Genomic DNA, 19,013 nt, shown 5'->3' with positions numbered 1-19,013 from the left:
TGTTACAACAATTTTTGATACCACAGATCGATGAGGATGACCAAGAACAAAATGTTGAAATGTTTACTTCATGCAACATGATGCACCACCCCACTACCTGGCTGACATCCGGGATTTTCTCATTGACCACTTTGCAGGTCAATGGATTGGCCGTGATGCGCACATGGCCCCCACATTTCCCAGACCTGACACCGCATGATTTTTTTTTAATTTTTTTTATTAAAAAAAATTTTTATTTATTTATTTTTTTCCCTACAAGGATATCCTGTTTGTACCTCCTGTGCTGGCTTTTCTACCTGAACTTAGAGCAAGAATTTATGCTGCCACTGAACAAGTTACACCTGCAATGCTACAGTGAGTTTTGAAAGAAATTGACTTCCAATGGAATGTGTGCAGCATAACCAGCAGAGGCCACATACAACATCTTTAGTTTAAAGTAAAAAAAAACTTGATGTGTTTCCCTACAATAAAGTTGTGAAGTCCTTTTTGAAATGCCCTATAGTTTGAGCCTTACTGGTGTTTGTAGTCTGCTGTATGATTATTATGGTCACCAGACCCATGTAGTTTGCAGCTAGGCACACATTTAATCAATGTGTTACGCAGTGTAGGTAAAAACTGTACAACAGCATGGATTGCTGACTTCCAAGGTTTAATATGCAATTATGATTTTTCCTGTAAAAAGTGTGGTGCATCATATACAGAATCATTAATCCATGATGTTGTTATACATATAACTACTGACAGAGAAATTAGTGTGTAGACATTAGAGTCATCTGATCCACCCCTGAAAAAATTGCCAAGGCTCATGAAGTAACAGCATGAGTGCAAGCTATGTTTGTCAGTACTTCTGGTGCCATCTTTCATGCTAGTATAGTCACTATCACTGACTGACTGAAGGCAACCAAACAGTATCATCTGATTTACTGAGCACCTGATTTTGCAGTACTCCTGTCCACCACCCTCATCACTGGTAGTCGTGCACAAACAGAAGCTCTTCCTTTGCTGTCCATATGTCTCAAAATGATTGGAACCTTGTACAAAAGTTCCCTCCATGTCATTATCAAAGAGTCCCATAAATGTTAGTGCAATGAAATTATCTCCAGGTTGTGGCCCAAGGGATCAAGGATGTCACTGCCCACTCCATAATGTCACCTGTTTTGCATACCACAAACTGGGGCATCTAGCAAGTGTCTGTCCTGGCCACTGGGTGATGAAAACAACACAACAAGAGCCACCATCATGCTGCACAATATTTTGCCAGAGCCAATAGCAGCAGCAGCTGGGATGCAGAAGTTCATGCAGGAACTGGAACTTGTTGGAGCAGTGGCGGAATTCCAATTCAACAAAGGCGCGGCAGTCTCTTGCGTTTAAAGTGAACACATACTGGCATATTAGTTCCCCATAGCTGTGGCATCCTCAGCATAATATGTTGACATACATTGAAGTTTCAAAGAAACTGGTATAGGCATACATATTCAAATGCAGAGATATGTAAACAGGCAGAATACGGCGCTGTGGTCAGCAACACCTATACTAGACAACAAGTGTCTGGCACAGTTGTTAGATCAGTTACTGCTGCTACAATGGCAGGTTATCAAGATTTAAGTGAGTTTGAATGTGATGTTATAGTTGGTGCATGAACGATCGGACACAGCATCTCCAAGGTAGCGATGAAGTGGGGATTTTCCCGTACGACCATTTCATAGGTGTTCCGCAAATATTAGAAATCCAGTAGAACATCAAATCTCCAACATCACTGTGGCCAGAAAAAGGTCCTGCAAGAACGGGACCAATGATGACTGAAGAGAATTGTTCAGCATGACAGAAGTGCAGCCCTTCCACAAATTGCTACAGATTTCAATCCTGTGCCATCAACAATGTCAGTGTGTGAACCATTCAACGAAACATCATCGATATGGGCTTTCGGAGCCGAAGACCTATTCGTGTACCCTTGATGACTGCAGGACACAAAGCATTACACCTTGCCTGGGCCCGTTAATATTGACATTGGACTGTCGATGACTGGAAACGTGTTGCCTGGTCAGAGGAGTCTCATTTCAAGTTGTATCGAGCAAATGGACATGTACAGATATGGACATAACCTCATAAATCCATGGACCCTGCATGTCATCAGGGAACTGTTCAAGCTGGTGGAGACTCTGTAAGGGTTTGGGGCATGTGCAGTTGGAGTGATAAGGGATCCCTGATGTGCCTAGATATGACTCTGATAGGTGGTATGTACGTAAGCATCATGTCTGATCACCAGCATCCATTCACATCTATTGTGCATTCTGATTGACTTGGGGAATTTCAGCAGGACAATGCAACTCCCCACACATCCAGAATTGCTACAGAGTGGCTCCAGGAGCACTTCTCTGAGTTTAAACACTTCCATTGGCCACCAAATTCCCCAGACATAAACATTTTTCAGCATATCTGGGATGCCTTGCAATGTGCTGTTCAGAAGAGCTCCCCCCCTCCCTCCCCTTATACTCTTATGGATTTATGGACAGCTCTGCAGGATTCATGGTGGCCATTTCCTCCAGCACTACTTCAGACATTAGTCGAGTCCATGCCACATCATGTTGCAGCACTTCTGCGTGCTCGTGGGTGCCCTACATGATATTAGGCGGGTGTACCACTTTTTTGGGTCTTTGGTATACAATGGATAGTCAATGTCACTGTGTGGTCAGATTACATAGCCCAAGCCAAATACAAAAATATTTGCTTGGGAACAAACCCTGCTGGTAGTAAACTCTTGATCTAGGTGCTTCTGCATTTTTTAGTTTTCAAATTCAAGACCAAGTAAATCCAGTTTCAACTGATTTTCATTTAAAAGAACTTGATACATTATGTACACAGTTTAAGCAACTGTTTGAACCTAAATTAGGTTGTGTAACAGACTTTCAAACCAACATACCTGTAGAGCCATGTGTGAACTGGATAGATTGTAAAGTATGGGGGTAGTATACCCAGTATCATCTAGCCAATGGGCAACATCCATGATAGTAAAGACATCAAATGCATCACTCATCATTTGTGATCATGATGGAGGAATTGCTGGATAAATTAATTGGGTGCTACCATTTTTCCAAGATAGATCTCAGCAATACCTTTCTTCATTTACCTGTAGATGATCAGACAAAACATTTTTTAATCATTAATAACCCATTTGGCATGTTTCACCTCCCACAGTATTTCATAGATACATTGAGCAGCTAATCCAAGTATCTCCATTGTGTTATGTATGTAAATGAGTTGCTAGTTAACTGCAAAATCTACAGATGTTGTTTGAGCAGCTTCAGTCCCACAGGCTGCCTTTTTGCCTCACGAAATGTAGTTTCTTTGAACCAAATGTAAAGTATGTAGACATACATTAAGTAAAAAGAACTCACATCCATACAGGATCATGTGGATGCAATCAATAATTTTCCAGTTCCCAAGAACCTTAACCCCTTAATACCTGAAAAAGTTTCTTCATGGGAGAACACAATTAAAGTTTGTGTCTCTAGAAGTACCCAAAACTCTCAGGAGATGGCAGCACTTGTCAGAAGTATTGGTAGCTTCATGTAGAATCTGCTCCTGCTGGCACTGGCACTTGAAAACAGTTACCTTTCCACTTGTTAGTGTCGCATTGGTATGACGTGAATTCTTGTCATCTGGTGTTAAGGGATTAAAGAATTACAGTTTTACCTGATCAGAGTTAATTATTATGTAAAATTTATTCCCAAAGCAGCCTAGATTTCCTATCTGCATGATTAAATGCACAAAAAGTAGTTAAATTTGTGTGGTCAGAGGTGAGCCACAGAGCATTCTTACAACTTAAAAATGAGCCTTAGATTGGTCTCTTGTTTAGCAATGTTCAGTCCAGGAAAATGTTTAACACTGACAACTGATTCCTTAGATTGTGGCACTGGAGCAATACTGTCTCATAAATATGCCTGTGGTACAACAGGCCATTGCATTTGCATCTAAAAAAAATTGCAAGTGGCCCAGAAAAATTACTCCCAAATAGAGAAAAAGGCATTGGCTATTACACATGGTGTCAAGAAGTTTCACATAGATCTCTGTGTTACTGTCTCCTAATCTTCTATGACAAGCCCATCATTTTGCTATTTGACCCTCAGTTGGGGTTACCCAATAAGACAGTACAGTGGCTCCAATGGTAGATAGTGTTCCTTAGTAAATATAACTCTGCTTGTTTGTTCTGCTGGTCTCTGGGCCACTGCCAGTGCAAGTATTCATAAGCCATGCTCTACCCACACTGAATAGCATGGAAAAGTGACACAGAAAATAAATGAGAGTGGCTATAAATTTAGCCAGTGTCATATTCTATGCCTTTGTCATTGTTGTACTGATGAGAGTTCTGATAACATTTAATCTCCATTGGTTGATGGGGTGGAAATGAGAAGAAGGTGACAATAAAAAGCCTATGCTCAATAAATTGAGTTTAAAATTTAGCTTACATAGCTGTCAAATGAGGACCTGCTTCAGTTTCTTGTACTGCTAGGGATTTTTCAATGGTAGAAGGACTGGAACCAGGTGCATATAGCTTTGTGAGGTCAGTTGAGAAGCTAATTGAATGAGAAGTAGTGGCTCCAAAGAAAGAAAAGCTGACACCAGTTGAGTGAGCAGTTGGCTGACCCCATGTCTCTGCTTACTACTTCCAAATGATTCTGTAACGTGGAGGATGACATGGCGGTGGTCAGCATTATGTGGTTCTCTGGGTCTGATTGTGGAGTCACCTTTTTTTGGCTATGATACACTGATGCATAGTGCATATTGACAGTTCGCCAAATTTTTTTTTATGTAAATACACTACTGTTTGTAAAAAGGAAACACTCAGAAGCAGTGGTCTGCAACATGTCATGATACGAGGATGTGTAGAACAGCAAAACCACAATAAGTGATTTAAATGGCAGAGAGGTGGAATGCATGTAGTTCCAGAAGTTTCCTCTTTTGTGTAACTGCACAAGTCAATATTACACAATGCTCATTCAGTACAGAGCCGTCATATGAAGTGGAAATGTCTAACCAAGTGCCACTATGGCCCGCTAATGTCACATGATGGAGTATTGGCATGTGAGTGCATTCAAACGGGTCAGAATAATTGGTCTCTGGGAGGCAGGTCTGTCGTTCTGTGACATTGTGGCTGATACAGGGCATGCTGCTTGAACAGTGAGGTGTGTGTGGAACCAGTGGAGAGAAGAGAGCCGTACACATTGCTGACAGGGTGCTGGATGACACAGTGTCACAAAAGCACAAGATTGTCTTCATCTTGTCCACTTGGCCATAATGCTCAGAACAGCTTTGTCTACAATATTGGCATGACGTTGGACCAGTGCAACAGATGTGGACATGTCTGTGGTAATGCCTCTTCTGTGGGCTGGATGGGTGGCACGCATGCCATTGCGTTGGCTTCCATTGACCAGAACCCACCAATGCTGTAGACTGAAATGGGCACATGAACACCATCACTGACATCCTGAGCAGCAAAATGCAGTGTTTTCAGATGAGTTATGCTGCAACTTGCCCTACAGTGATGGCAGCATGCGCATTCAACACCACCGTGGTGAACGCAATATGGCGGACTATTTTGTTGAGCAGCATGGCAGACGAATACCAAGTGTGATGGTTTGGGCAACTGTTTACTGTAAAATGCGATCTCACTTCCTATGTCTTGAGGGCAATCTGAACAGTTACCACAATTTTAGGGAAGTTTTTCAGGTTGAGCACTGCCCTTCCTGCAGGCCATTCCACATAACATATTCAGCAGGACAATGCCCTGTTGCATGTGGCGAGGAGTGTGCAAGACTTCTTCGAAGAATGACGGTTACCACTCTTCTCTGGCCTGCCCGTTCATTGACATGTCGCCCGTTGAACATGTCTTGGATGCAATTGGTCAGAAACTCATTTCTTCAGCTCCTCCTGCAACCAAAGCTGATGCTTTCTCAACATGCCTACAAACTGTGCAGCAGAGTATTCCCCAGGAGCATATGCAGGTGCGCTTTGATTCTGTGCCATGACATCTTGTGGCTCTGATGGCAGCATGTGGCGGCACTGCCCCCTATTGAGTTTCCACAGTCAGATTGCATGTACAGGTCTGTAATGCTAACTGTTTACATAGTGTCATGTCCCTAATAAGTGGGAATAAGATTCGTTGTGATCACATATCTTGGTCTTGGTGTTTCACTTTTCTCAAAGAGTAGTGTATAATTTTTGCTTCAAGTTGGATTACATATCACATATTATGCAATTTTGTAAATGTAGTTTCTTATTAAGCTCACTCTTGGGACAACAGCAATGCTCCCTAAAATATCAATTACTGTACAAAACAATGTTCTTTGATTTTCATGAGCTTGTTTCTATCACCTTAACATATTTTAATGTACTCACTTTTGTAGCACTATTGTGTAATATTAGAAATGTGGTGTTAATTTTTTTTCTGCAGAGGCTGTCAAACAGTCAGCCTCAGAGCCAGTTGACACCACTGCGATCTCAGAGCAGCAAACTGGCAGATGAGAAGAACTTCAGCCTCTGCACAACGGCAAGCCCAGCCCCACCACCAGTGCTGTTGCGGGGATGTCCTACTCCTTCGAAGGCTGTTACTGCACCTACCTCGCAGACACCATTACCGGGAAAGTCAGCAGATACTTCTGTTGAATCTGTTGTTGAGCAGCTGGTACCTGAGAGAGATACAAATACCAGTGCTTCAGGTATAGCCAAAGGTATCATATTTTCTAGCTGCATATAATTTTTGATTGCCTGACTGCTTCGTACCAAACAGTGAATTTCTGTAGTCTGGTTTCAGAGAATGTATTACTGTAAGTTAAGGAGGAAAACACCATCCCTTTGTATAAATAATGTTATCAGTTTAAATTAGGACTGCGTTATTTTCAGAGTTATGAAGCTGTCAACATATAAAGTCATACAAATGGAGTAGATGTTATACTGTTCTGTGTAACATTCATGCAATATTCACTATTTTGGTGTTACAGACTGAAGCACTGAGTGCTAACTAATAGATACCTTTGTCACTTTTACACAGTGTCATACTTAGCAAGCCTCTGTAACATTCATGAGAAATATTAAACTAATAACTGAGGTGACAAAAAGGCAACACATCTTTCCTTGCATGTTGCTGTTCATGAACCTTTTTGTGTTATTTTTCACTCAAAATTTTGGGTTCAGAATATTTACGATAAAGTGATCCAGAACAAATCTTTTGCTCTGCAATGGAGAATCCACTGTTCTTCAGACTCTGTCTTTTGTGGGCAACATTCATACCAGCTGACCGTCTAGGCACCATGTAAACACTGTCTTTGTCTGTTGTTACAAGATTGTAAAACTGTACTTCATTCACTTCTCACAAATTCTTGTCAATTTATTCCTTTCCCCAAAGAAGAGTTAGTGACCTTTATATAATACTGACCAGTGTGTATACGACCCGGGACAACCAGGAGATCCAGGAAAAACCCGGGAATTTTTTCATCCGGGAGAAAACCGGGAAAACCGAGGAATTTTTTAGAATTCCAGGAATTTTTCATTGTTTTAGTTCTCTGTTAAATTTTTTTAATTTTGGCTGGTAAGAACTGATATTCTGTATCCTAATACTGTTATAACCTTTAATCACTAATAAATTGCATGGATATACAAACGTAGAAACAATAGCTGGTTACATGCTACCAATTCCGCATCGGTAATTCAACTGCCGTGCCGTGACATGCGGCTGGCGCCGTTCGTAGCTAGGTGGCGCTCCCACACTCAGCCGAGTTGTGGAGCGCCTCTATCGCCGCTTGCGCGTACTGCCGTGGCGGCACTCTTAAATGTCATGGCACTGTCACAACAGATACAGCAGAATAATACTGCAGCAATAAAACATGAACGAGAGAAAAAACCAAAAATAAAACTTCAGTTGCAAAGGAAATGCGCCACAAACAACAAAACACAGTGCAGCAACACGCACGGGAGATCGGCAGCAGTGACAGGACTGGCTTGTTGGGCTGGTGGAGGCGAAGGAAGGGGCGGTGGCACCGGCGTGGCCACCACTCGTGGGCGCATCTGGTCGTAATGGCGAACAACCATGCCGTCGTCCGTACGTATTTCACAAAGCCGGCGGCCGCGAAGAGCCTTGACCACCCCTGGAATCCATTTAGGGCGAGATCCATACCCTCGTGCCCACACGTCGGCGCCCACCGAGTGTTTTCCCGCACGAGGGGACACAGTACAAGGCCTGACAGGGTGAAGCAGGTGCAGTAGAGTGCGCGGTTGGCGGCCATGCAAGAGTTCAGCAGGGCTGCGATCACCCAGAGGCGTGAAGCGATAAGAACTCAGAAAATGCAACAGAGCGTCATCTGTGGAAAAATCACTAAGGAATTTTTTCATCTGGCTTTTAAAAGTGCGGACAAGGCGCTCGAGCTCCCCATTCGATTGCGGATGGAAGGGCGGTGCTGTAACATGATGAATCCCTTGTCCAGTACAAAAATCACGGAAGGCCTGCGAAGAGAACTGAGGGCCATTGTCCGTGACGATCGTGGAAGGAAGACCTTCTAGCGCAAAGATTTTGAACAAAGCCAGTGTCGTTGCCACAGTGGTGGGCGACAGACATCGAACAACAAACGGAAACTTCGAGAAGACGTCAATCAACAGCAGCCAATAAGTGCCGAAGAAGGGGCTGGCAAAGTCAGCGTGCACCAGTTCCTATGGCTGCGCCGGGTCCGGCCACGGAGAGGGCATTGTACGGGGTGCAGCCAGTTGTTGAGCACACTGACCACACGCAGCGACCATGTGGGCGATGTCCGAATCAATACCGGGCCAATAAACGTGCCTGCGGGCCAGGGACTTAGTCCGAGAAATCCCCCAATGGCCTTCATGCAACAGTTTGAGAACATCTTTGCGAAGAGAGGCTGGCACCATGACCCGTGGAGATGCGCCATCCGTGGCCAGAAGAAAAACACCATCAGCAACAGACAGACGAAGGTGCAAGGCATGGTAGTTGCGAAGGGGATCCGATGCCCGGCCCTTGGTCCTGTCCGGCCAACCCTGTTGAATAAAACTGATCACCTGACGCAGGACCGGGTCCCGTGCAGTAGCCGACGCGACCTGCGAATCTGTAAGCAGAAAATCCTTGACCCCATGACGTTCTGCCTCATCAATGTGGAAACAGAGTAGTTCATCTCGATCGAAAACCGGGTCGGGGCCCATCGGCAAGTGCGACAACTCGTCAGCATTGGCGTGCTGGGCCGTGGGGCGATAGTGAATCTCATAGTGAAAACGAGACCAGTATAAGGACCAACGTTGCAGGGGGTGAGCTGCCTTATCCGGAAGCGACGCCGATGGGCTGAACAGAGAGACCAGCGGCTTGTGGTCGGTGATGAGGTGAAACTTAGAACCATACAAAAAAACGCTGAACTTTTTTAGAGCATAAATGATAGTGAGCGCCTCCTTTTCGATTTGAGAATAACGCCGTTGTGCATCGTTGAGGGTCTTGGAAGCATAGGCGATGGGTCGTTCCGACCCATCCTCATACCGATGGGCGAGAACAGCCCCTAGGCCATACTGGGACGCATCAGTCGCCAGAACCAAGTGCTGACCCGGACGGAATGTGGCAAGACAAGGCGCCGACTGCAAATGAGCCTTCAGGTGGACAAAAGCCTGCTCACACTCGTCGGACCAACAGAAAGGAACGTTTTTGCATAACAGCTGATGCAGAGGATGAGCTACCGCCGCCGCGGATGGAATGAATTTGTGATAATAAGCAATCTTGTCTAGGAATGCCTGAAGTTCTTTTACCGTAGACGGCCGGGGTAGAGCGGTAATGGCCGCAACATGCTGATGTAGAGGACGTATACCCTCACGGGACAAGTGGAAACCAAGATACACGATGGAGAGTTGGAAGAACTGTGACTTGTCCAGATTGCACTTCAACCCAGCTGAATGCAGAACCCGAAACAGTGAACGCAAATTGCGAAGGTGCTCCTCAGTGGAGGCCCCCGTGACAATAATGTCATCCAGATAGTTTATGCAGCCGGGAACGGAAGCCATGTGCTGTTCGAAAAACCACTGAAAAATGGCTGGCGCGCTAGTGACGCGAAACGGTAACCGCTGGTACTGATACAACCCACAAGGAGTGTTGATGACGAGAAATTCCTTGGAAGACGCATCCAACGGCAACTGATGGTACACCTCCGATAAGTCAAGTTTGGAAAAGAACTGGCCCCCAGCGAGCTTGGTAAATAACTCCTCAGGACGGGCAAGAGGATAAATGTCAATGAGGCTCTGAGTGTTGACAGTGGCTTTAAAATCACCACACAATCGCAGACTCCCATTTGGTTTAGAAACCACCATGATTGGTGATGCCCATTTGCTGGAGGTAACAGGAAGGAGAATCCCTGAAGCTGTTAACCTGTCTGTCTCAGCCTTGACAGGTGCACGCAACGCCACCAGAATAGGGCGTGCCCAGAAAAACTTAGGGCGAGCTGTAGGTTTAAGAGTAATGTGGGCTTCAAAATCCTTGGCACGACCTAGACCAGCAGAGAACACGGACAAGAATTCAGAACACAATCCATCCAGCTGTTGATACGGAATATCCTCAGATATGAGGTGCACATCATCATCAATGGAGAACCCGAACAACTGGAAAGCATCATAACCGAACAGGTTTTCAGTGCCCACATGATCCACCACATAAAACGTGAGGGGCCGAACAACAGACTTGTAGGCAGTGGAAGCATCAAACTGGCCAACGAAGGAATTTTCTGTTTATTATAAGTTCTCAGATTTCGCGTAACTGGAGACAAGGGAGGGGAGCCCAACTCCAAATACGTGTGAGAATTAATGAGAGTTACTGCAGAGCCAGTGTCCACTTGCATGCGAATGTCTTTATCCAGAACACAAACAGTAACAAACAACTTATTTGTTTGAGAAAGCACACAGTTAACATCCATGTCTGATGCCTCATCCTCGTCGACAGGAACTTTAGGGGACTGACAACACAGAAGCAATGTGGCCTTTTTTCCTACATGAATTACACGTGGCCCAATGTTTTGGACATGCGGCCCTGTCATGCTGTACGAAACAACGTGGACAAGAAGGAAGTGCGGAACAAACCTGCTTCTGTGGTTGCTGTTTTCGCTGCGAGCGTGGCGGCCCAGCGCGATGTTGTTGACACGAGTGAACTGCCGCCACATCGTCGGTCCCCTGGGAAACAGGCAAATTGTCCATGTCGAAAGTGGTCTGTATAGCGCCTACATCACACCACGCGTCTATTTGCGCACCAGCAGCGTGAGACACTTCAAAAGATTGAGCGATGCTTAGAACTTCCGACAACAACGGGTTAGGCAGTTGTAAGGCACGTTGCCGAACTTCTTTATCAGGAGCAAGCCGTAGAATAGCATCCCTAACCATTGAATTAGCATAAGACTCATGATGAGTGTCCGTGACAAACTGACATTTCCTACTCAGACTGTGTAGTTCCGCCGCCCAAGCCCGGTAAGATTGATGGGGCTGTTTACGACACCGGTAGAACGCCACGCGGGCAGCAACGACGTGGGTGTTTTTTCGGTAATAGTTAGACAATAAGTCACACATTTCTTGGAAGGACAGAGAGGCAGGTTCCCGCAGCGGGGCTAACTGAAATAGCAGCTGATAGATCCGTGGGGAAATCCAAGATAGAAATAACGACTTACACATAGGAGCGTCGACAACGCCGAAAGCCAAGAAGTGTTGCCGCAAACGCTTCTCATAATCCTCCCAGTCTTCAGCGGCCTCGTCGTAAGGAGGGAACGGAGGCGGAGAAGAGGAAGACAGACGATGAGTAAGCGACGTCGACAACGCCTGAATAGCAGCTGTCAGCAGTGTTTGCTGTTCAATGAGTGCTTGCATAAGCTGTTCCATGTCTGCCCCGACACAAACACACAAATCCACAACGCAGGAACAAAAATATCCCATCCTCGTTGCCAAAAAGTGTTATAACCTTTAATCACTAATAAATTGCATGGATATACAAACGTAAAAACAATAGCTGGTTACATGCTACCAATTCCGTATCGGCCATTCGACTGCCGTGCCGTGACATGTGGCCGGCGCCGTTCGTAGCTAGGTGGCGCTCCCACACTCAGCCGAGTTGCGGAGCGCCTCTATCGCCGCTTGCGCGTACTGCCGTGGCGGCACTCTTAAATGTCATGGCACTGTCACAACAGATACAGCAGAATAATACTGCAGCAATAAAACATGAACGAGAGAAAAAACCAAAAATAAAACTTCAGTTGCAAAGGAAATGCGCCACAAACAACAAAACACAGTGCTCATACAAGCATCTGCCAACAGCAAAATGTGCCAAAGACTTTAGGACACTATGCAAATGCTGCTTCATAACAACAAACTGCCGCCAATGGGCGTGATGTCATAACTATATACATTAAATTCGTTCGAGTAGTTGTGAGCGGGCTCATGCACATGCGCAATTGAATCACATATGAGTGGTATCTTCTCCTGCGTGTGGCTACAGATTTGTGGCTGTTAGCTGCATAAGCAGTAGCAGCAAGCATTCATGCATGCGCAGCAGACCCGGTTCTAGGGAGTGGAGCGAACCGGGGTGTCTGCCCCAGGCAGCAATTTCATGAGGGGGGAGACGTGCCAAATTCGTATTCTTGAGGAAAAAGCCTTGTTTCACAAAGTGCCTAGCATCCAGTGCACTTTGGTCTAACGATTATTCATATGATTTTGAAGCGCATCCATGTTGATTTTTTAACATTTTTAACGTATTCCTTGTTGATTTCTTAATAAATCATAAGTTGATTTTTGAATAGGTGCATAGTGTATGTGATGTCTCTGCCAGAGGAATCCCGGTCGCATATAGAAATAAACTTTCCTGCAGACAAAAGGGAGAATGAGTCTTGACACTGGCAGGAATAGTTACAGAATTAGTAATGACAAGATTGCTTGTTAGAATGAGGAAGGAGAAGAAACGGGGACATCACACAAATTATGGAAGAATGTGACGATTCCAAATGTATACAAAAATTTCGTACTACTACTTTTCGATCTCAGGCTTGAGAAGCTGGAGCGTATGAATGAAATCTGAAACTATTTCCTAGCATAAAGTTTTTTGCCTTTATCATGCCTAATAGGCATTTGATATTGGTACTTCGTGAATTATACTCTGTCGTGTTGACAAAAAGTGATCGTTTCTGCTAAAACAGTCTGTTTATTTGGTGTCTGTTACAGTTGCTACAATATTGGACAGGCCTATTTCATTTCATCTAGCAAACAGTGACAAAATAGACATAATCAGATCGAAAAATCACACCTGTCTTGGGCACTACTTGTATTAACAGCTTTTTCAATATTAGACAACGACATTTCAATTTTTCATGTAGCAATACGTTTGATGAACTTTGATGAGGTAATAGTAGGAAAGCACGCCTTGTAAAGCTATAGCAATATTAGAGAGGAAAAAATGCTAGGACCTAAGGATTGAAGAAATGTGTACTATATTGCTTGTCTTTCGTCTTTATGGTTTTATGTATCCCATATTTAATTTTATGTCACACAAAATAGTAAGTTATTAGCGAATAGGCAATAAAGAGTGCAAATTTTCTGAAGAGTTCTTGTTCTCCTGGTTACAAATAATCCCATCCAGTATTTATTGCGAGGTTTTTATTATTATTATTATTTAAAAAAAAAGAGGGGTAGGATGTCAATGGGCCAACTGGGAAAAGGAGAACCTCCACAGGACATTTCAATTTCCACTGCCGTGAATATAATTTGATGGCATCCATTACAAAATATACACATTTGAATTCCAAGAGCGAAATACAGTGACGTGCGATAGAAGAATGCTGTGTGGAGAGGCGTGGCACTGCAGTTTGACACACTTAAGACCAAATAACATTTCTTACATTTTCTCGACCATTTTTGCTTTATGTATCAGACTGTTCAGAAAGATGTGCCTACAAAATGATGAACATTTTTTGAGAAGTCAGCTTTTTAAATTTTTGACGTCCTATCTCCAACAGTGGGGGGTGGGGTTCGGAAATATTGTAGATCCGTGGCAGATGTACAGTGCAGTCTGAATTGTTGTGGGGAGATGGGTAGTCTCCACGTAACCCGTGTTTACATTTAGTGATTTTGCTGTTTTCTCTTCATTTACTGCTCTCACGTCAAATGAAAACAAAACGAATTTCTGTGGCCGGGAGCTATCAAGTGAATTAAAATACATTCACGTAATTATGAAGGGCTAAAATGTTATTAGTTTCAGATCTTATTTTGTGTCCACCTTTCTGACAGTTAAGCATTAATCGCTTTGCAGAACATTAAGTTATTTTTGTCAGTTTGCTGAAGAAATTTGGCTTTTATTAATCCTTTCCGCTGAGACAGTCAATTTATTTAAAACAAAGTGTTTAATTCCACGCTGTTGGCTAGTTTCAACTGTTCACTGCATTTCAAGTGCACGATTTCATCTCCTAGCATGTATAGCAGAACGCCGTAATAACCAAACATGAGATAATACAGTACTGGTACTCCAAGAAAATTTACATCCCAAAACCCACACTGAAAAGCTCAATGTCAGGTCGAGGCCTACTTCATTGGGAATCTGGACATGCGAATGTGCACTATAAGCCGAATTATGCTTTTTAGTATGGTTCCCAAAATTCCTATGCTCTTGGAATATCCTCTGATGTCTTGTTTCTTTTGGGACATAATGTAAGATCTTTAATGTACAAACATATGGGCTTCCTACGTCATCATAGCTGCGCAAGCACAGTGATGCCTGTTATTTGGAGCTCTCTGCCTACAGCTGTAACAAACCTATTTCTGACAGGTCACGGGAAAATATTGCAAATGGTGGTTTGAAAAACGTTAAGCCTAGTTTATAAGATGACATTTGGTTGCGCCATTCGTTGCGTGGAATGAGTTGCACACAAATGGTTTCATATAGGATTGTAGACCCGGCAACACCAATATACATTTTCGTCGTTTTGTCGATCCATGAGTCGTGTCTGAAATGAAAGTTTTGGCCGCTGCATGTCGCACAAGTAGTGATGGAGTTAAAGCTTATTGCGTGGAATCGCTGCATAAGAAAAAAATAAGAAATGTGTTTCGATTCGTGACTGGATGAAGAAAAGATGTCAACTCGGTTGCCCAGCAAACTTGCTACAATAATTTATAATGGAAGATCCAAAAAGTTCTTTTAATTATCTTAGAATGTCAACAGAACTGTTCACTTTTCTTCTAAATAGAGTTAATTATGCGATAAGGAAAAAATACTGTAATACACGAAGCACTGTTGCTTGAACTGAAATTACCTATCACATTATGTGCATTAAAATTGAGAACACTCAGCATACTAGAAGATACAGTTTTAGTTGGTGATGACGTTTTTTCATTAATACCAATAATTATTAACATTAACTAAGCACTATTAACATTAACAGCAATAGTTATGCGAAGCAGGCCGCATTAAGAGGAGAATGGTTTGCAAACTACTGTCTTGGAGATAGATCTGTACAATGGCATTATTTCAAAATTCAGACGAATGTGAATGAGGAGCACTGCTGTGACATGTTAAATAGATGAATATTAAATAAGGAATGCAGCTTCTTGATTCGTGTACCCTTACCTCCTGTCAACAATACTCCTCAAAAAAAGTCAGCCAACGTGAATGATGGGAGTTTAGTCTTGTAGACGAGAGCATTTCCACAGCCAGAATTGTACTTGCTTGTATTTTGCTTAGTTCAATTGTATATGTGCTCCTAATTCAATAAATTTTGCCCTGCAGCTCAGATATTGTCAAACCATTTTTGTTCTGATCGCACATGACGGTCTAAGGAGCCGCAATATGTTGCTTATTTTTGTAATCAGCATCACTGAAATCCCACAAACACCTATGCAGAGCATAGATATCCAAAAGTGAACATTATTCTCTGTTCCCCACTTGATATTTCAGTCTGTCTACACTCTACAAACACACGTTACCTCAAAACTCTTGTAACTAGTGTTGCCAAAGTTGGAACACACCGAAAGCATTTAATTTCACCAACGAATTGGGCAAACAAGCGGCGGGCATTCGCAGTGGCCGGTAGCGCAGTTGCCTGCAATCTAGTGTCGCCGTGTAAACTAGGCTTTACTTTCAAAGTAAATTTACTTTTGCGCAAGATGAACTATGTGCAGTGTATCTTAAAGTGTAACTCTAGGAAAAAAATCAACAATATATGTGAAAGCTTAGCTTCTCTTGCAGCTTATTAATCTGTAGGTAGTGGAGAGCAGGCGTGGTAATTACTTCCGTCAATTACTACAAATACTTTTACTCTTGCAGTGTATACACAATACGTGCAGTATAGAGCCTGTACTGCAGAGAACTGATCTGGCAAAGTTATGATTGTTCTTGCTGCGGTAGGGTAGTGATATTATTGGGGGGTGGGCCAGTGCTTCTACGTCCCCACAAATCTTAGAGATCAATATTATATGTGAAAGCGTTTCTTTTCTTGCAGTGACACTATGTATATTAATTTAAACCATTATCTTTTCCTGTTTGTGTGTTCGCACTACTTAACAGTGGTTGCAATTGGCTGACTACATCATGTATCCTATACTCTGAATATCCGCTGTCGTCAGCTGGCGAGATCACGTGACATGAGCTGTGATGCTTACAAGAGCACACTGCAATCTCGATTTCAATGCTTCGGAAAGTAACATGCGGTATTTGGTGGAATTCGCAATTATACCTTCGTAATACGAAAATATGCAGTGTAAATATTGCTGTATCAGAGATCCTCCAACTTTTGCAGTTCAAAGGGAAAGTATACTGTCACTTAACATGGAGAAAGTGTATTTTCAACCGGGAGAAAATGTATTTTTAACCGGGAAATCCGGGAATTTTTTTTTTCCTTGTCCACGTATACACCCTGCTGACAAATGTGCAAATGGCTGACTAAAAACATTAGCATGGGCATTTACTTAATATGATACTGGGAAGACCTGGGTGGATAACATTAGCATGGGCAGTTACTTAATATGATACTGGGCAGTCCTGTGTGGATAACAAATAGTGGATGGAGTCGAGATAACCATTCAACATATATCTGAGGCATTCAGCAGCCAATATGGGCATGTTATTTGTGTGTCTGTAGACAGATCAATTTCTCAGATGTATGGTGAGTGGTTACCTTTACTACTTCCATTATTTATGGGTTATAACTTATCTGCTCTTCTTCTTCAGGCATTTCACTTTTTCATCCATCTCTTCACCATTACCTGAGTATTGTTTGTCTTCTTTTCGTTCATATTCCAGAACTGCACATACTACTTGCTTGTTTTAACTTTTGACATTACTTAATACAAAATTTTTTATGGTCTGTGCTTTTCATTTTCTTTTAAATCTCTGTGGCTTTTAATCCATTTAAATGGACACACTTTGCAAATTGGTATAACAGTTCAAAAGTTTGTTAGTTTCACTGAGATTAGATGTTCAATTGTAATAGCACTAACAGTTAAAAGAACAATACTATTATCAGAGATCATCACAAATTCATGAATGTATCTCAGTTCATGGTAAAGAACATTATTAATATGCACGGCACTGGCTTGCACAGAATCAATCACATGTTTTGTGATAGCTCCTTATTAGATGAGAACTTCATAACTTTTTCCATGTTTGCCAGTCATTATATAATACAACTCATTATTTACACATAATATCAATATAATACACTCCTGGAAATTGAAATAAGAACACCGTGAATTCATTGTCCCAGGAAGGGGAAACTTTATTGACACATTCCTGGGGTCAGATACATCACATGATCACACTGACAGAACCACAGGCACATAGACACAGGCAACAGAGCATGCACAATGTTGGCACTAGTACAGTGTATATCCACCTTTCGCAGCAATGCAGGCTGCAATTCTCCCATGGAGACGATCGTAGAGATGCTGGATGTAGTCCTGTGGAACGGCTTGCCATGCCATTTCCACCTGGCGCCTCAGTTGGACCAGCGTTCGTGCTGGACGTGCAGACCGCGTGAGACGACGCTTCATCCAGTCCCAAACATGCTCAATGGGGGACAGATCCGGAGATCTTGCTGGCCAGGGTAGTTGACTTACACCTTCTAGAGCACGTTGGGTGGCACGGGATACATGCGGACGTGCATTGTCCTGTTGGAACAGCAAGTTCCCTTGCCGGTCTAGGAATGGTAGAACGATGGGTTCGATGACGGTTTGGATGTACCGTGCACTATTCAGTGTCCCCTCAATGATCACCAGTGGTGTACGGCCAGTGTAGGACATCGCTCCCCACACCATGATGCCGGGTGTTGGCCCTGTGTGCCTCGGTCGTATGCAGTCCTGATTGTGGCGCTCACCTGCACGGCGCCAAACACGCATACGACCATCATTGGCACCAAGGCAGAAGCGACTCTCATCGCTGAAAGACGATACGTCTCCATTCGTCCCTCCATTCACGCCTGTCGCGACACCACTGGAGGCGGGCTGCACGATGTTGGGGCGTGAGCGGAAGACAGCCTAACGGTGTGCGGGACCGTAGCCCAGCTTCATGGAGACGGTTGCGAATGGTCCTCCCCGATACCCCAGGAGCAACAGTGTCCCTAATTTGCTGGGAAATGGCGGTGCGGTCCCCTATGGCACTGCGTAGGATCCTACGGTCTTGGCGTGCATCCGTGCGTCGCTGCGGTCCGGTCCCAGGTCGACGGGCACGTGCACCTTCCGCCGACCACTGGCGACAAAATCGATGTACTGTGGAGACCTCACGCCCCACGTGTTGAGCAATTCGACGGTACGTCCACCCGGCCTCCCGCATGCCCACTATACGCCCTTGCTCAAAGTCCGTCAACTGCACATACGGATCACGTCCACGCTGTCGCGGCATGCTACCAGTGTTAAAGACTGCGATGGAGCTCCGTATGCCACGGCAAACTGGCTGACACTGACGGCGGCGGTGCACAAATGCTGCGCAGCTAGCGCCATTCGACGGCCAACACCGCGGTTCCTGG

At 43.8% G+C, this 19,013-nt stretch overlaps 1 protein-coding gene across 2 annotated transcripts in view; it reads left to right on the top strand.

Annotated features, from left to right (window-relative positions):
• The window catches only part of LOC124788028 (ankyrin repeat and BTB/POZ domain-containing protein 2), a 644,871-nt gene that overhangs the window by 402,156 nt on the left and 223,702 nt on the right, over positions 1-19,013 (top strand). For both annotated transcript variants that reach the window (XM_047255090.1, XM_047255089.1), the window contains one exon: positions 6,452-6,728. In XM_047255090.1, the coding sequence (XP_047111046.1) occupies positions 6,452-6,728 (277 nt within the window). The remainder of the gene's footprint in view (positions 1-6,451; positions 6,729-19,013) is intronic.

This window comes from Schistocerca piceifrons, chromosome 3 (genome assembly GCF_021461385.2).
Source record: "Schistocerca piceifrons isolate TAMUIC-IGC-003096 chromosome 3, iqSchPice1.1, whole genome shotgun sequence".
In the NCBI taxonomy this organism is placed as follows: domain Eukaryota; kingdom Metazoa; phylum Arthropoda; class Insecta; order Orthoptera; family Acrididae; genus Schistocerca; species Schistocerca piceifrons.
This window is presented reverse-complemented; position numbering and strand designations above follow the sequence as displayed.